The sequence below is a fragment of the Globicephala melas genome, chromosome 19, assembly GCF_963455315.2.
Source record: "Globicephala melas chromosome 19, mGloMel1.2, whole genome shotgun sequence".
NCBI classification, from domain to species: Eukaryota; Metazoa; Chordata; class Mammalia; order Artiodactyla; family Delphinidae; genus Globicephala; species Globicephala melas.
In genome coordinates, this window is record NC_083332.1 from 26,085,827 (window position 1) to 26,101,619 (window position 15,793).

The window sequence follows — 15,793 nt, forward strand, 5'->3', positions numbered from 1 at the left end:
GTGGAGGGCAGATGGAGGGCTTATGGTATAAAGGATCTAGAGACCTAAGGCCAGTGCCTGAGGTCCAGGGGTCCATTACCAGGGTCCCTAGCCCTAGATGAGTACTTTCCCATTCCGGAAACTCAGTGTCTCCATCTGTAAAATGGGAATAATAACCTCTTCCTGCCTTCCTCCTGGGAGGGTGGGAAGATCAAATGACAGAGTACGCAGTAAAAACTTTCCAGCTTATGAAGCAAATGTCAGGTACTATTTCTCCTAACAGAAGTTTTTATTGCTATTTACGTTACAAAGCGGTTGTGAAATCCCTCAGATAGGTTCAGGAAGTTGATGATTAAAAATCTTCATGTCTTGGGAATTCCCTGGTGGTGCAGTGGTTAAGAATCCGCCTGCCAATGCAGGGGACACGGGTTCGAGCCCTGGTCAGGGACGATCCCACATGCCGCAGAGCAACTGGGCCTGTGCGCCACAACTACTGACCCTGTGCTCTAGAGCCCGTGAGCCACAACTACTGAGACCACCTGCCACAACTACTGAAGCCCATGCACCTAGAGCCCATGCTCCGCAGCAAGAGAAACCACTGCAATGAGAAGCCCGCGCACCACAAGGAAGTGTAGCCCACACTTGCCACAACCAGAGAAAGCCCGCATGCAGCAACGAAGACCCAACGCAGCCAAAAATAAATTAATTTATTTAAAAATCCAAATAAATAAATAAAACTAAAACAAAAAGTCTTCATGTCTTCTTTGTAAGGTCTAGAACAACACTGTCCAATAGAAATATAATGTGAGCTACATATATAATTCAAAATTTTCTAATAGCCACATTAAATAAGTAAAAAGAAATAGGTGAACTTAATTTTCCTAAAATTTTGAAATATAAATAATAAACATAAATTATTGAAATATAAATAATAAACATAAATAATAAATAAATAATAAAACATGAGATCATAAAAAAATTACCATTTTAAAGTGTACAATTCAGTGGTTTTCAGTAGATAGTTCACCACTATCTAATTTTAGAACATTTTCAGCACTTCAAAAAAAAAAAACCCATATTCATCAGCAGTCACTCTCCATCCTCCTCACCCACAACTCCTGGCAATCACTAATGTATTTTCTGCCTCTGTAGATTTGCCTGTTCTGGTCATTTCATATAAATGGAATCATATGAATCATAAATATGTGACCTTTTGCATCTGATTTCTTTCAGTCAGCATAATATTTTCAAGGTTCATTCATGTACCAATACTTGATTCCTTTTCATGGCTGAATAATATTCATTGTAAGGACAGTACCTACCACATTTTGTTTATCTATTCATCAGTTAGTAAACATTGGGGTTTTTTCTACTTTTTGGCTATTATGCATAATGCTGCTAAGGACATTTGTGTACAAGTTTTTGTGTTGACTTCTGTTTTCAATTCTTGAGTATATGCCTAGAAGTGAAATTGCTGGGTCATATGATAACTCTTTGTTTAACATTATAGGAACTGCCAAATTGTTTTCTAAAGTGGATGCACAACTTTACAATCCCACCAGCAATGTACGAGAGTTCCAATTTCTCCAAATCCTAGTAACACTTCTTGTCTGCCATTTTTATTTTTTATTTTAGCTAATCCAATGGGTGTGAAATAATATCTCATTGTACTTTTGATTTACATTTCTCTTCTGACTAATGATGTTAAAAATCTTTTCATGTGCTTATTGGCCATTTTTATATCCTCATTGGATAAATGTCTATTCAAATTCTTTGCCCATTTTCAAATTTGTCTTTCTCAATGAGTTGTAAGAGTTCTTTATATATCCTAGATACAAGTTCTTTATCAGATATATGATTTGAAAATATTTTCTCCCATTCTGTGGGCTGTTATTTCATTTTCATTATGGTGTCCTTCGAAACATAACGGTTTCTAATTTTGATGAAGTGTAATTTATCAACTTTGCTCTTATAGCTTGAGCTTTTGATTCATATATAATATACTCCTATGCTTTCTTCTAAGAACTTTATAGTTTTAGCTCTTACATTTAGGTCTATAACCATTTTGAGTTAATATTTGTATATATTATGAGGTAGGGGTTCAACTTTCATGTGGATATCAAGCATGGTGTCCCAGCACCATTTGCTGAAAAGACTATTCTTTGCCCATTGAATTGTCATGGCACTTTTTTCAAAAATCTATTGACCACAAATATAAGGGTTTAATTCTGGACTCTCAATGGTATTCCATTGATCTGTCTGTCTGTCCTTACATCATAATACAGTTTTGATTTCTGTAGCTTAGTAGTAAGTTTTGAAGTTGGGAACTGTGAGTCCTCCAAATTTGTCCTTTTTCGAGATTGTTTTTGCTATTCTGGGTCCCATAAATTTCCATCTGAATTTTAGGATTAGATCATTAATTTCTGCAAAGAAGCCAGCTGTGATTTTGATAGGATTGCACTGAACACACAGATCATTTTGGAGAGTATTGCCATCTTAACAATATTAAGTTTTCTGATCTACGAATATGGGATGTCTTTCCATTTATTTATGCCATCTTTAATTTCTTTCAACAATGTTTCATAGTTTTCAGAATATAAGGCTTATACATCTTTGGTCAAATTCATTTCTAAGTATTGTATTCTTTCTGATGCTACTGTAAATGAAATAGTTTTCTTAATTTTATTTACAGAATGTCAACTGCTAATGTATGGAAATACAATTGATTTTTACATCTTACATCCTACAACATTGCTGAACTAATTTATTAGTTCTAATAGTTTCCCTCCACCCTCCTTAGGATTTTCTATATCAAAATCATGTCATCTGTGAATAGAATTTTACTTCTTCCTCTCCAATCTGGATGTCTTTTATTTATTCTCTTGCCTAATTGCCCTGGTTAGAACCACAAGTACAATGTTTAATAGAAATGGCAAGAATATACACCCATGTCTTGTTTCTGATGTTAAAAGGTAAACATTCAACATTTTATCATTAAGTTTAAAATTAGCTGTGTGTTTTTCATAGATGACTTTTATCAGGTTAAGGAGTTCTCTTCTATACCTAATTTGTTTAGTGTTTTCACCATGAAAAGTTGTTTGATTTTGTCAAGTGATTTTTCTAGCTACTAAAATGATCATGTGATGTTGTCCTTTATTCTTTTAATATGGCATATTACATTGATTGATTTTTCATATGTTAAAGCAACCTTGCACTCTTGGGACAAATCCCACTTTGTGATGTGTATAATCCTTTTTTTTTTTTTTTTTTTTTTTTTTTTTTTTGCGGTACACGGGCCTTTCACGGTTGTGGCCTGTCCTGTTGCGGAGCACAGGCTCCGGACGCGCAGGCCCAGTGGCCATGGCTCACAGGCCCAGCCACTTCGCAGCATGTGGGCTCTTCCTGGACCGGGGCACAAACCCCTGTCCCCTGCGCCACCAGGGAAGCCCTGTATAACCCTTTTTAAATGTTGCTGTATTCAGTTTACTAATTTTTTATTGAGAATTTTTACATCTATATTCACAAGGGATATTCGTCTGTAGTTTCATCACAAGAAGTGATGTCTGCCTGGTTTTGGAATCAGGATAAGTCTTGTCTCATAAAATGAGTGAGGAAGTGTTTTATTCTCTTCTAATTTTTGGAACAGTTTGTGAAGGATTGGTATTAATTCTTTAAACATTTGGTAGAATTCACCAGTGAAGCCACATGGGCCTAGGCTTTTCTTTGTGGGTAGCTTTTTACACCAATTTGATTGTTTTACTTGTTACAAGTCTATTCAGATTTTCTATTCCTTTTGAGTGAGTTTTCAGAAGTTTGTGTCTTTTGGGGGAATTCTTCCATTTTATCTACATTATCTAATTTACTGGCATACAATTTTTCATAACATTCCCTTATAATCTTTATTTCTGTAAGGCTTGGTAGTGATGCCCCCTCTTTCATTCCATTAATTTTAGTAATTTGAGTCTTCTCTCTAGTTCAATATAGCTAAAGATTTGTCAATTTATTGATCTTTTCAAAGAACCAACTTTTGGTTTCATTGATTTTCTCTACTGTTTCTCTGTTCTCTGTTTCAATTATTTCTGCTCTAACCTTTCTTATTTGTATCCTCTGCTTGCTTTGAGTTTAGCTTGCTCTTCTTTTTCTAGTTTCTTAAGATGGAATGTTAGATTATTGGTTTGAGATGTTCTTTTTAATATATAAGTATTTGCAATTACAAATTTCATTCCTAGTTTAGATGCACCCCCATAAGTCTTGGCATGTTGTGTTCTCATTTTCATTCATCTCAAAGTATTTTCTAAAACTTAATTTTAATAATAATTTTCTCTGGCCTGATATATCAAAAACACTACCATTTCAATAAGTTATCAAAATAAAAAATATCGATGAAACATTTTCCATTATTTTTATCATATTGCCTTTGAAGTCCAGTGTGCATTTTACATTTATAGCACATCTCAAATCAGACACTAAATTTTCATCAGAAATACTTTAGATGTATTTAGATCTCATGAATTATTTGTATTTAGATTTCATGAAATTGATAGCTTTTGAAAAACAAATTAACATATTGAAATTGTTCCAAATATACTTAATGTTTTTCAATAATTTAATCATGTCAATTTTTAGATTTAAATTAATAAAATTTAAAATTCAGTTCCTCACTCACACTGGTTATATTTCAAGTGCTTAGTAGTCAAATGTGGGGCTTCCCTGGCAGTCCAGTGATCAAGACTCCACACTTCCACTTCAGGGGGCATGGGTTTGATCCCTGGTTGGGGAACGAAGATGTCACAAGGCACAGTCAAAAAAAAAAAAAAAGAAAAGAAAAGGAAATTCTGCCATTTGTGACAAGATGGAACTTGACGGCATTATGCAAAGTGAAATAAATCAGACAGAGAAAGACACTTACTGTATGATCTCAGTTATAAGTAGAATCTAAAAAATTGGAGTCATCACACTTCCTGATCTCAAACTATAACTAAGCTACACTAATCAAAATAGTATAATATAGGCATAAAAAGGCAGACATGTAGATCAATGGAACAGAATAGACATCCCAGAAATAAACCCATGTACAAAAAAGAAAGAAAAGAATGGCTACCTCGTGCTTACTTTTTGTCAAGTAGACAAAAGAAGCTGTAATGCATTCATTCAATGGACTATACCATGGCCCTTAAAGAGAATGAGAAAAGATGTCTACAGTGTACTGTTAACTAAAAAGCGCAAGTTTAAAAACGAGATGTATAGTATGATCCCTTGTGTGTGTGTGTGTTTGTCATGCCAAATTGCTAATACAGAAGACCTCTCAGCACAGAGACTGAGTGGGAAGAACTTTCACTGTGCATTTCATACATTTCTATATTGTCTATATTTGTTACCACATGCATGTTTCTATTTTAGTTTTTAAAAACTAATCTTAGAGATTTTTTTATAGAAAAAAGTCACTGTATCATTTGATCGTCAAAGAACACTTAATGAGGTACCTATTTTCCACATGTCACAGATGGAGGAACTGAGGCTCAGAGACTTGGCCTGCCCTAGACTCCAGAAGTAGGCAATGGCAGAGCAAGGAATGGAAGCCAGGATTGGGTGCTGACAGAGCTCTCAAAGATGAGAGAGCAGCAGAGGCTCAGGAACCAGGGCACCCAACCGCCACATGCCCAGGGCGGAGCCTGACCTTGAGGTCCAAGTGCAGGACGTACTGCTGATGGAGGTATTGCACACCCTCGCAGACCTGCTTGGTGAACAACACCACATCCAGTTCAGTCAGGTTGTACTTCTCTTCTGTGATCCGGTCAAAGAGCTCACCCCCATCCACACTGCCAAGGCAAAGGAAGAGGCAAGCACTGACTGAGCAGGGCTCTCAGAAGACTGGTCCACTCATCACCAGGTGAGCCCAAGGGTGCCACTGCCATCTGGGGTTTTACGGGGACCTTTGCTCTTGTCCATTCCCAGCTCAGAGTATGGGTGGTAAAAAGGAAGCGATGGGCCAGATGGGAGACTGGGGCTTATCTGCAGTGTTGATCATCCAGGCTCACTCTGGATACTCACTCTTGATACTCTAGGCCAAGGTTGTAAGCTCATTGGCCTACAGGGGCCAATTAGTACCTACATGGCAAGAAGCCTAAATCAGACCAGATGTAAGACAAAACTTTTCTTAGAACACATAGCCCTTAGTCTAACTTCTTTTTCCACTTTTTATAGAGAACTGACATGACAAATATTTCACTATCCTCAGTCCTACCAGAAGGAAAATAGCAACACAAGCACAATAATAAACGTCCCCTGAGCCCCTGGCCTCAACGTCATGGGTAGCTGGAAGTGATAGGGACTGTAGCAAATGGGAGTTTGATTGCCCCGTCTACAAAGGTCAGTTACTATGAGCTCCATCACACCACTTCCAACTGGAAATGTAGATCCAGCATTACCAGATCTTTTATATTTGCAAGGAAAGCTAGACATCTAGGTTTTAATGTGAAATTTCCCAATTTCCAACTAACAACTAAATTTAGTTAACAACTAAATCAAAATTACTAAAAATTGTGTAGGCCAAAACAATATCTGTAGGTCAAATCAGGTTCACTGGCTGCTGGTTTGTGACAAATGGCTTTGTCCTCTGTGCTCTATGTTGGAGGTCAGGCAGAGGAGGTGATGCCTTTCCCTGGGTGTCACTGAGAGGGGAAGGAAAGGGAGAGTTTTGCTGGAATCTCAGTTCCCAGCCCCACCCCGAGCCCTGGCCCCGTCTCCCATGCTCACTACTCCATGACAAGGGTAAAGCTGTTCTTGCTCTCAAAGGCATCGTAGAGCTGGATCAGGTTCACATGGCTGAGCTGGTTCATGATGGTGATCTCGTTCTTCACATCCTCCTTGTGAAGCCAAAGGGGAGAGGAGTTTCCAAGAAATGGGTCAGGAAGAGAAGTCAGCTGCCCTTCCCAAGACACACACATCTCCACCCTGCATCCTCATTTCCTGTTCTCACACCAGCTTTCCTCAACTCACCACCCACACCAGCTTCTTACAGCAGCAAGGGCCCACCCATTTCACAGATAGGAAACCTGAAGCCCAAAAAGGAACCCTGGAGGTCTAGGAGGACCTGTTGCCCAGGGTGCAAGGTGACCTGCTGACTGGAGTGTGGGAGTCATGGAAAAGAGGCAGGAAAGGTGGCTAGGTTTCCTGCTCAGAGTGGAGGGGCCTGGTGCAGTGTGGGGTCCAGGGTGGCCCAGAGGGAAGTGAAGGAATCCTGAGCTTGGTCCGGGACACCCACTGGCCTGGGGCAAAAACCTCACCCGGTCCTTGGCACTCTTCACTTTGATGATCTTGGCCGCCAGCGAGAGGCCCGTGGCCTTCTCCGTGCATCTGTGGACCTGGCCAAACCGGCCCCTGCAGAGATATGATGACAGAGCAGTCTCAGAGCCCCAGAAGTACACCCGCCATGTGGTGGGCCAGCCCCATCCTGGACCCTGGGCTTTCTGGTCCTACCTCTACTCCGCACACACCACAGGGATTACCCTGCACCCCAGAGTTATCAGTCACCACCCACACACCCACGGGCTCTGAACCTGAAAAAGAGCTTCTTCACCCCATATATGTGGGCCATCCTGCACCCCAGAGGATGTCCCCCCAACCCACAGAACCCAGCCCATCCTGCACCCCAGGTGGTGTCCCTGTCACCCACACCACCCAAGCCGTCCTGCACCCTAGAGGACATCCCTCTTACCCCACCCCATGTCAGCTCCTGTGCCACCTCCATTACACGGGTCTCAGGCCCGCACTGTGGGCCCTCCTGCACCCTACACTTCATCTCACTCACACCATGCGGGCCCTCCTGCACTCCGCGGATATCTCCTCACCCACTCTTTGTGAGCCCTCCGCCCACTCCCATGCTGTGCGGGACATCCCACTCCTGGCGGTGGCTCCATCGATCAGTTCCTGAGAACCACAGCGGCACGCAGCTGTCCAGTTGCCCCGCCCCTCATCAAGGCAGAAGGCCAGCTTACCCTCCCAGGACTTCGTGCTGGCACACTGTGTAGCCCGCTGAGGTCGAGGTCTCCCTCACACTCACCATCCGATGCTCGAAGGGGGCTGGCGGGGCTGGACTGTCGTCTGTTCGGGAGACAGCAACCTGTGAGCCTCCTTCGTGCCGTCCCCACCTCTCAGCTCCCCCCCACCCCCAGTCCCAGACCCACTTGGTTCAAAAACGGCTTCTGCCAGTTTGTTGGGGGCTTATCGAGGGAGTACTCAGAGTGTTCCAGGAACAACTCCATGACCTCTGCAACCCTGGACCCAGAGCAGGGGAAATACTTCTATTTTCTCTTAGTTTGTCTCACAAGCCACTTTCTGCTCCCCAAAGTAGAAGACTGAATTTGCTTTGAGAGCATATTGTGTACCTTTTTTGTGTCTGCAAAGGTGAGCCCAAGCCCTAGACTACAAGGGGGTAACATTTGCATGATTGTGTTGTTTCCTGGGCCCCTGGAAAGCCTGGGTGTGTCGCAGAGAATCCACATCTAGAATTCCAGTCTGAAGTCTCCTTCACTGCAAAGTAACTGCCTTCTCTTCTGGAGCCCAACCGTCAGATCCTGGCTCTGTCAGCACTGACCTTGTGACCTTAAACGTGCTTCTTAGCCCCTCCTGTGTTTCACGTGTCTCCACTCCACAGGACTGTGAGGGTAAACGCCACCACAAATGCCCGAGGCTCGGCTCACAGGGAGTCCTCAGCTAACATTGGCTTTATCACCATCTCAAGTCTCAGAAAAGGCTCTAAAGTCACAGCCTGCTCTCAGCTGTGTTTCAGGAATTAAGGGAGGCCTACGTCCACATCTGGACCAGGTCATACAAGGGGAGAGGAAGCAGCCAGAGAAGTCAGAGCACAGCACAGGGCAACCGTGGAGCCCGGAACTGGCAAGGGGCACCAGGATGACCTGCAGAATGCTCAGCCCTTCCTCAGGGACCTCCAGAAATTCTGGAACAGGGAGTCAGCAAATGGTGGCCTTCCAGCAGCCATATGGGATGAGGGCTCAGACCAACGAGGGTGTGGCCCTAAGGGCTGGAGGAGTTGAGGCCCTTTAGGTCACAGGAACACAAGGACGCCTCCCACCACCATTGGGACAGAAAGCAGGTCAGCAGCCCCTTCCCAATCCTGGATGAGAGTCAGCCCACTGAGTGCAAATGGTTGATAGTGGGTTATATATAGCAGTTAATGGATTTGCCTTTTAGCAGAAGCCTTCCCTGTCTCAATCCAGAATGATACCAATAGTATCGGGCAGGCAGGTGGCTTTGAGAAATCCGAGTTGAGCCCCATGGGTTCCCTCCTCTCCGATGGCTAGAGCCAACATGAGCTCAGCCTGCTGCATCTCCGTGCCTTGGTCTCCAGCCCTGGGATGTGCTGGCAGGCTGTTCCCAGTCTTCGACTCCCCAACACCCACATTCTCTCTCCCTGGAAGCTTCAGGGAGGCCTCCCAGAGTAGGCCTTTCAAACTCACTCACCTCGGGGCACATAGCAATGCCCTCACTTACCCAGAAACAGGCTGCCCGCCTCAGCTCCTGGGGGTGTCCTCCTTCCTGCTTCAGCTCTGCTCGTGCCCCTGGCTGTGTAGTCTTTTCCAGGCTCAGGGTTCCCTGCTTCTGGGCCTGTGTCCTGCTGCAGGCCTGGGGTCCTGGCATCGGCTCCCTTGTCCCTCCAGGCCCTGCTTGGTGTCATGGCGGGCTCAGGCCCAGATCCCTGTTTCTCTTTGGCCTTTGCTCCGCAGTCGCTGCTCCGCTTCCACAGTGGGGAAAACACCCCAGCTCCTTTTGGGATATGTTTTCCTGACTCAGTCCCAGGGGCCTGGGGGTAGCACGTGGGCCCAGGTGAGTCCTGTTCACCTGGATGGGCAGCTGCTAGAGCCTCTGCAGGGGGCGTGGTTCTGAGGCTGCCGCCTCGTGTCACAAGTAGCTCCCCAGGGATGTCTGTCTCCTGCACATGGATGGAGATCCTGGGGCAGAGAGAAATGTGGCCCTGAGGTTAAAAGCAAGAACCTGAGTCAGAACAGACCTGGGTTCAAATGCCTGCTGCTGCCATTCACTGACCATGGCCTCTTAGCCTCAGTTTTCTCATCTGTTAAAACGGGCCCTTTGGGTTGTTATAATAGTAAGAGTTAGCTTGTGGTTGAAACCAGCAGATTCCATCCCCTGTCCCTCTCTACCTAGACAGGACACCAGGGGAGAGACTGGCTTCAGTGACATACGGTGCCACCAGCTCTCAGGATTCCACTGGATCAGCATCCAGGAAAGACTTGAAGCAACCTGTGGTGGATGGGGCTTGGGAGGAGTGGGGAGGTGGGCACCAGCTGTCTCTGTGGCCCCTTGGGAATGTGCTTCTGCTCCAGGAGGAATGTGGCCGGGAGGCAGGAGACCTGGGCTCTTCCCTCCCTTCTTTGGGCCTCAGTTTCCCTTCCATTAAATGAAGAGAAGGGTGAACCAAGTCAAACATCACACTGAAGCTTCAGGTCAGACACATTTTAGTAAAATCAGGGAATTGCTCATAAGAGTCTGGACTTTCTGTTTCTCCTGAATAAAACAGTCCTGGCTGTGCTGGGCCTGCGTGCTTACACAGCTGAGGAAACTCTCTGCCTCCCTACAGGCCCCCCTGCACCACTGGGCCATGCCAATGGGCCATGCCACTGGGCCATGCCACTGGGCCCGCTGCATCCACCTTTGTTACCCAGACCAAGCAGCATTGTGGTTTTGGAAGCCAGCTGGAGGTCAGGAAGGCCTTCTAAGCCCTGACATTCAGAGGGAAGGACCCTGATCCTGGGAGCTTCAGACCCTCCCTCTCAGAGTTGCCCTCTGACTGCCCTTCACAACCCCACTGCCGAGGTCTATGAGTGTTGGGGCAGGGGTGAGGGGGTGAGTGCCTGGGGGGGACTGAGTCTCAGGAGGGAGCCAGGCGGCCTCCATCCTGGCCGTAGTTCTGCCACAGGTTGCTGAACAGGGCTGGGTTTGGGCAAGTCTAACCTCAGCAACCTCTTCTGTCAAACAGGGACAGTAACACTTCACAGATGTACTGAGAGTCGACTAAGAAATGAAAGTACAAATGCAGGAGGTTCAAACAGTGAAGCCTAAAATGGTGCAGCTACTGTGGAAATCAGTATGGCAGTTCCTAAAAAATGTAAAAATAGAACTACCATATGATCCAGCAATCTCACTTCTGGAAATATATCCAAAAGAATTGAAAGCAGAATCTCAAAGAGATTTGCACAGCCATGTTCACAGCAGCATTATTCACAACAGCCAAATGTGGAAGCAACCCAAGTGTCCAGTGATGGATGAATGGATAAAAAAATGTAGCATATACATACAATGGAATATTATTCATCCTTAAAAAGGAAGGAAGTTCTGACCTGGATGAACCTTGAGGACTTTATCCTAAGTGAAATAAGCCAGTGACAGAAAGACTGATTCCACATATATGAATGAATGAATCATATGAAGGACTTACAATAGTCAAATTCATAGAGACAGAAAGTAGAAAGGTGGTTACCATGATCTGGAGGGGAGGCGTTTGATGGTAACAGAGTTTCAGATTTACAAGACAAAAAAGTTCTGGAGATCTGTGTCACAGCAATATGAATATACTTAACACAACTACACTATACACTTGAAAATGATTAAGATGGTAAATTTTATGTTATGAGTTTTTAACCACATTTTTTTAAAAATTAAGGCTTTCCCTAGCAGCTGGAGGCCCAGGCCCCTCCTCTGAGCTGCTGCAGGTCCTCTGAGAGCAGTGCCTACTTCTGAATGCACCTGGTTCGGCAGCCTGTTCACAGCTAAGCCTTGGGTGGGAGCCAGCAAAAGTCCCCCGACACTCCCTCAGGAGCAAGTACGGGTTGGTGATGATAGGGTAGGATGGGAAGGGTGGCATCCAAGCCCAGCTCAGCCCTTGCCTTAACCAAGGGACATGGGAAACTGCAGGAAGCCAGTTTCTGGAAGAATATCCAGGTAGCCAGGTAGCCAGCTAAGAAGGCCAACAGCCATTGAGTACCTCTTGGTCTTCATACCTGGGGGCATGGGATGACCCCAAGGTACTGCCATGCATTCCCATGCCACTCTGAGTGCCTAAGGCTTCCCCACTTCCTGCGCAGCACACCCAGGGCAGGCATTGCTAATTGATTGCAGCACTCTATTCCACCAAGTCCAGCAAGGGCCCAAGGATCCTCTACACAGGCAGCCACTGCCAATCACAGCCAATGTTCGAGTTCAAATCCATTTTTCTCAAGATATACCCATGTGCTAGGTGACGGAGGGTAGGCAGTGATCGCCCCACTTCCTGAGCCCAGTCTGGTGTCTGAAATTCAACTCAGGGTTGAAACTGACACACAGACCTTTCCCCCTCACCCAGAATTCTTTTAGGGCCCCTAACAAGTTCATGGAAAGTTCATCCCCACCCTAGATTCCACATTTAGAGCCTTGGCCAGGATCCAAGGATGCCTGCCAGGAATCCCTCCCTCCAGCTGTTTAGGTCTCCTGGGGACTCATATTTCCTTCCAGAACAAAGGCAGAAAAAGGACTGGGCTTCCCTGCCAGCCACCACAGCATACACAGACACCAGCTCCTCTCCCTGAGCCAGGCCTTGGGGGACTCAGTTATAGATCAGGACAGCCAAGGGCAGGTGCAGAAGGGCACAAGTCCCTTTAGAGAAAGGCCCAGGAAGCAGAGTGCCCTTCAGTGGGCTGCCTGGGACCAGGATGCGCTGCCCCTGGAGAACACTGCTGGAAAACACAGGGCTAGGTAGGACCTGACAGTCAGCAGTTCTGGCTCTTCATTTTCCTGCACCATGTCTGCTGAGGGCATGTCCTGAGACTGAGTCCTTAGAGCTCCAAGTCCACTTCCAGAGCTCCAAGCATAATCTTTCTGAAAGCCCCTGGATTGATTCAGCCCATACCAACCTCCCACCTCTGAACACCCATCATTCTCTCCCCATCATAGTATTTAAGACTTAACTAAATGCTGACCTGAAAAAACAGGATAGTGCAGTGGTTAGGGGCACAGATTCTGGAGTCCAAAAACCTAGATCCAGCCTCTTAAATTTTTTGAGAATTGTTTTGTGGCCTAGCATGTGATCTATCCTGGAGAACATTCCATGTGTACTTGAAAATAATGTGTATTTACTTATTTATTTATTTATTTATGGCTGTGTTGGGTCTTCGTTGCTGTGTGCAGGCTTTCTCTAGTTGCAGCGAGTGGGGGCTACTCTTCATTGCAGCACGCAAGCTTCTCATTGCGGTGGTTTCTCTTATTGCAGTGGCTTCACTTGTTGCGGAGCACAGGTTCTAGGCACGTGGGTTTCAATAGTTGTGGCTCACGGGCTCTAGAGCACAAGCTCAGTAGTTGTGGCACACGGGCTTAGTGGCATGTGGGATCTTCCCAGACCAGGGCTCGAACCCGTGTCCCCTGCATTGGCAGGAAGATTCTTAACCACTGCACCACCAGAGAAATCCTGAATGTGTATTCTTATATCAAGCATTTTTTCCAGCTACAGTGGTATGAAATCAGAAATCAATTATAGAAAGAAAAATGGAACAAGAAGAGACACGTGGAGACTAAATGACATGCTACTAAAAAACCAATGTGTCAATGATGAAATCAAAGAGGAAATCAGAAAATACCTTGAGACAAATGAAGATGGAAACACAACACTCAAAAACCTATGGGATGCAGTAAAAGCTGTTCTAAGAGGGAAGCTGATAGCAGTACAGGCTTTCCTCAAGAAACAAGAAAAACATCAAGCAACCTAAACTACCACCTAAAGGAATTACCACCTAAAGAAGAACAAAGAAGGCCCAAAGTCAGCAAAAGGAAAGAAAAAATAAATATTAAAGAGGAAATAAATACAATAGAGATCAAAACACAATAGAAAATATCAATGAAACCAAGAGGTGGTTTTTTGAAAAGACAAACAAAATTGATAAACCTTTTTTTTTTTGATAAACCTTTAACCACACTAATCAAGAAGAAAGGAGAGAGGACCCAAATAAACAAAATAAGAAATGAAAGAGGACAAGGTCCTACTGTAGAGCACAGAGAACTATATTCACTATTCTATGATAAACCATAGTGGAAAAGAATATTTTTAAAAAGAATGTATATATATGTATAACTGAATCACTTTGCTGTATATGTATGCATAACTGAATCACTTTGCTGTACAGCAGAAAGTAACACAACATTGTAAATCAACTATACTTCAATTAAAAACAAACAAGAAAAGAAATGAAAGAGGGTAAATAACAAACAATACCACAGAACTACAAAAAATCATAAAAGAATACTATGAACAGCTATACGTGAACAAATTGGACAACCTAGAACAAATTTCTAGAAACATACAACCTGCCAAGACTGAATCAAGAACAAACAGACAATTTGAACAGACTGATCACTAGTAGTGAAACTGAATTTGTAATTTAAAAAAAACTCCCAGCAAACAAAAGTCCAGGGTTGGACAGCTTCACAGGGTAATTCTTTTTTGTGTTCTATAAAAAAGAACTAGTGCTTATCCTTTTCAAACTAGTCCAAAAACTTGAAGAGGATGGAACACTCCCAAATGCATTCTATGAGGCCACCATTACCCTGATACCAAAATCAGAAAAAGACACTACAACAAAAGCAAACTATAGGCCAGTATCTTTGATGAAAATAGATGCAAAAATCCTCAACAAAATATTAGCAAACTAAATCCAACAATATATAAAAAGGATTGTACACCATGATCAAGTGGGATTTATTCCAGGGACCCAAGGATGGTTCAATATTTGCAAATCAATCAATGTGATACATCATACTAACAAAGGGAAGGATAAAAATCACATGATCATCTCAATAGATGCCTAAAAAACATTTGACAAACTTCAACATCCACTCATTATAAAAAGCTATCATCAAAGTAGGTATAGAGAGAACACATCTCAACATAATAAAGGTCACATGACAAACTCACAGCTAACATCACACTCAATGGTGAAAAGCTAAAAGCCTTTCCTCTAAATTCAGGAACAAGACAAGAATCCCACTCTTTCCACTTGTATTTAACATAATATTGGAAGACCTAGCCACAGCAATCAGACAAGAAAAAGAAATAAAAGGCATCCAGATTGGAAGGAAAGATGTAAAACTGTCGCTATTTGCAGATGACATGATACTTTAAATAGAAAACCCTAAAGTCTCCACCTGAAAACTATAAAACAAATAAACAAACAATAAAACAGATAAAACTATAAAGCAAATAAACTATAAAAACTAATAAACAAATTAAATGAAATTGCAAGACACTAGATTAGTATACAGAAATCTGTTGCTTTTCTATACACTAATGTTAAACTATTAGAAAGAGAAAGTAAAAAACAATCCCTTTTAAAATCACATTTTAAAAATGCCTAGGAAGGAACTTAACAAAGGAGGTGAAAGACCTATATACTGAAAACTATAAAACATTGATGAAGGAAATTGAAGATGATACAAAGAAATGGAAAGATATCCCATGCTCTTGGATTGGAAGAATTAATATTGTTACAATGGCCATACTACCCAAAGCAATCTACAGATTTAATGCAATCTTTATAAAAATACCCATGACATTTTTTCAGAATGAGAACAAATAATCCTAAAGTTCATATGGAACCACAAAAGACCTCAAAGTGCCAAAGTAATCTTGGTAAAAAAGAACAAAGCTGGAGGTATCACCCTCCCAGACTTCAGGCTATATTACAAAGCTACAGTAATCAAAACATCATGGTACTGGCACAGAAAACAGACATATAAATCAATGGAACAGAAC

At 43.3% G+C, this 15,793-nt stretch overlaps 1 protein-coding gene across 4 annotated transcripts in view; it reads right to left on the reverse strand.

The window, feature by feature from the left end:
• Positions 1-15,793, reverse strand: part of MYLK3 (myosin light chain kinase 3) — a 58,125-nt gene that overhangs the window by 20,870 nt on the left and 21,462 nt on the right. For all 4 annotated transcript variants that reach the window (XM_060288344.2, XM_060288343.2, XM_070044116.1 and 1 more), the window contains 5 exons: positions 9,493-9,950; positions 7,977-8,082; positions 7,266-7,359; positions 6,736-6,845; positions 5,657-5,798 (listed from right to left, as the gene is read on the reverse strand). In XM_060288344.2, coding sequence (XP_060144327.1) covers positions 5,657-5,798; positions 6,736-6,845; positions 7,266-7,359; positions 7,977-8,082; positions 9,493-9,950 — 910 coding nt within the window. The remainder of the gene's footprint in view (positions 1-5,656; positions 5,799-6,735; positions 6,846-7,265; positions 7,360-7,976; positions 8,083-9,492; positions 9,951-15,793) is intronic.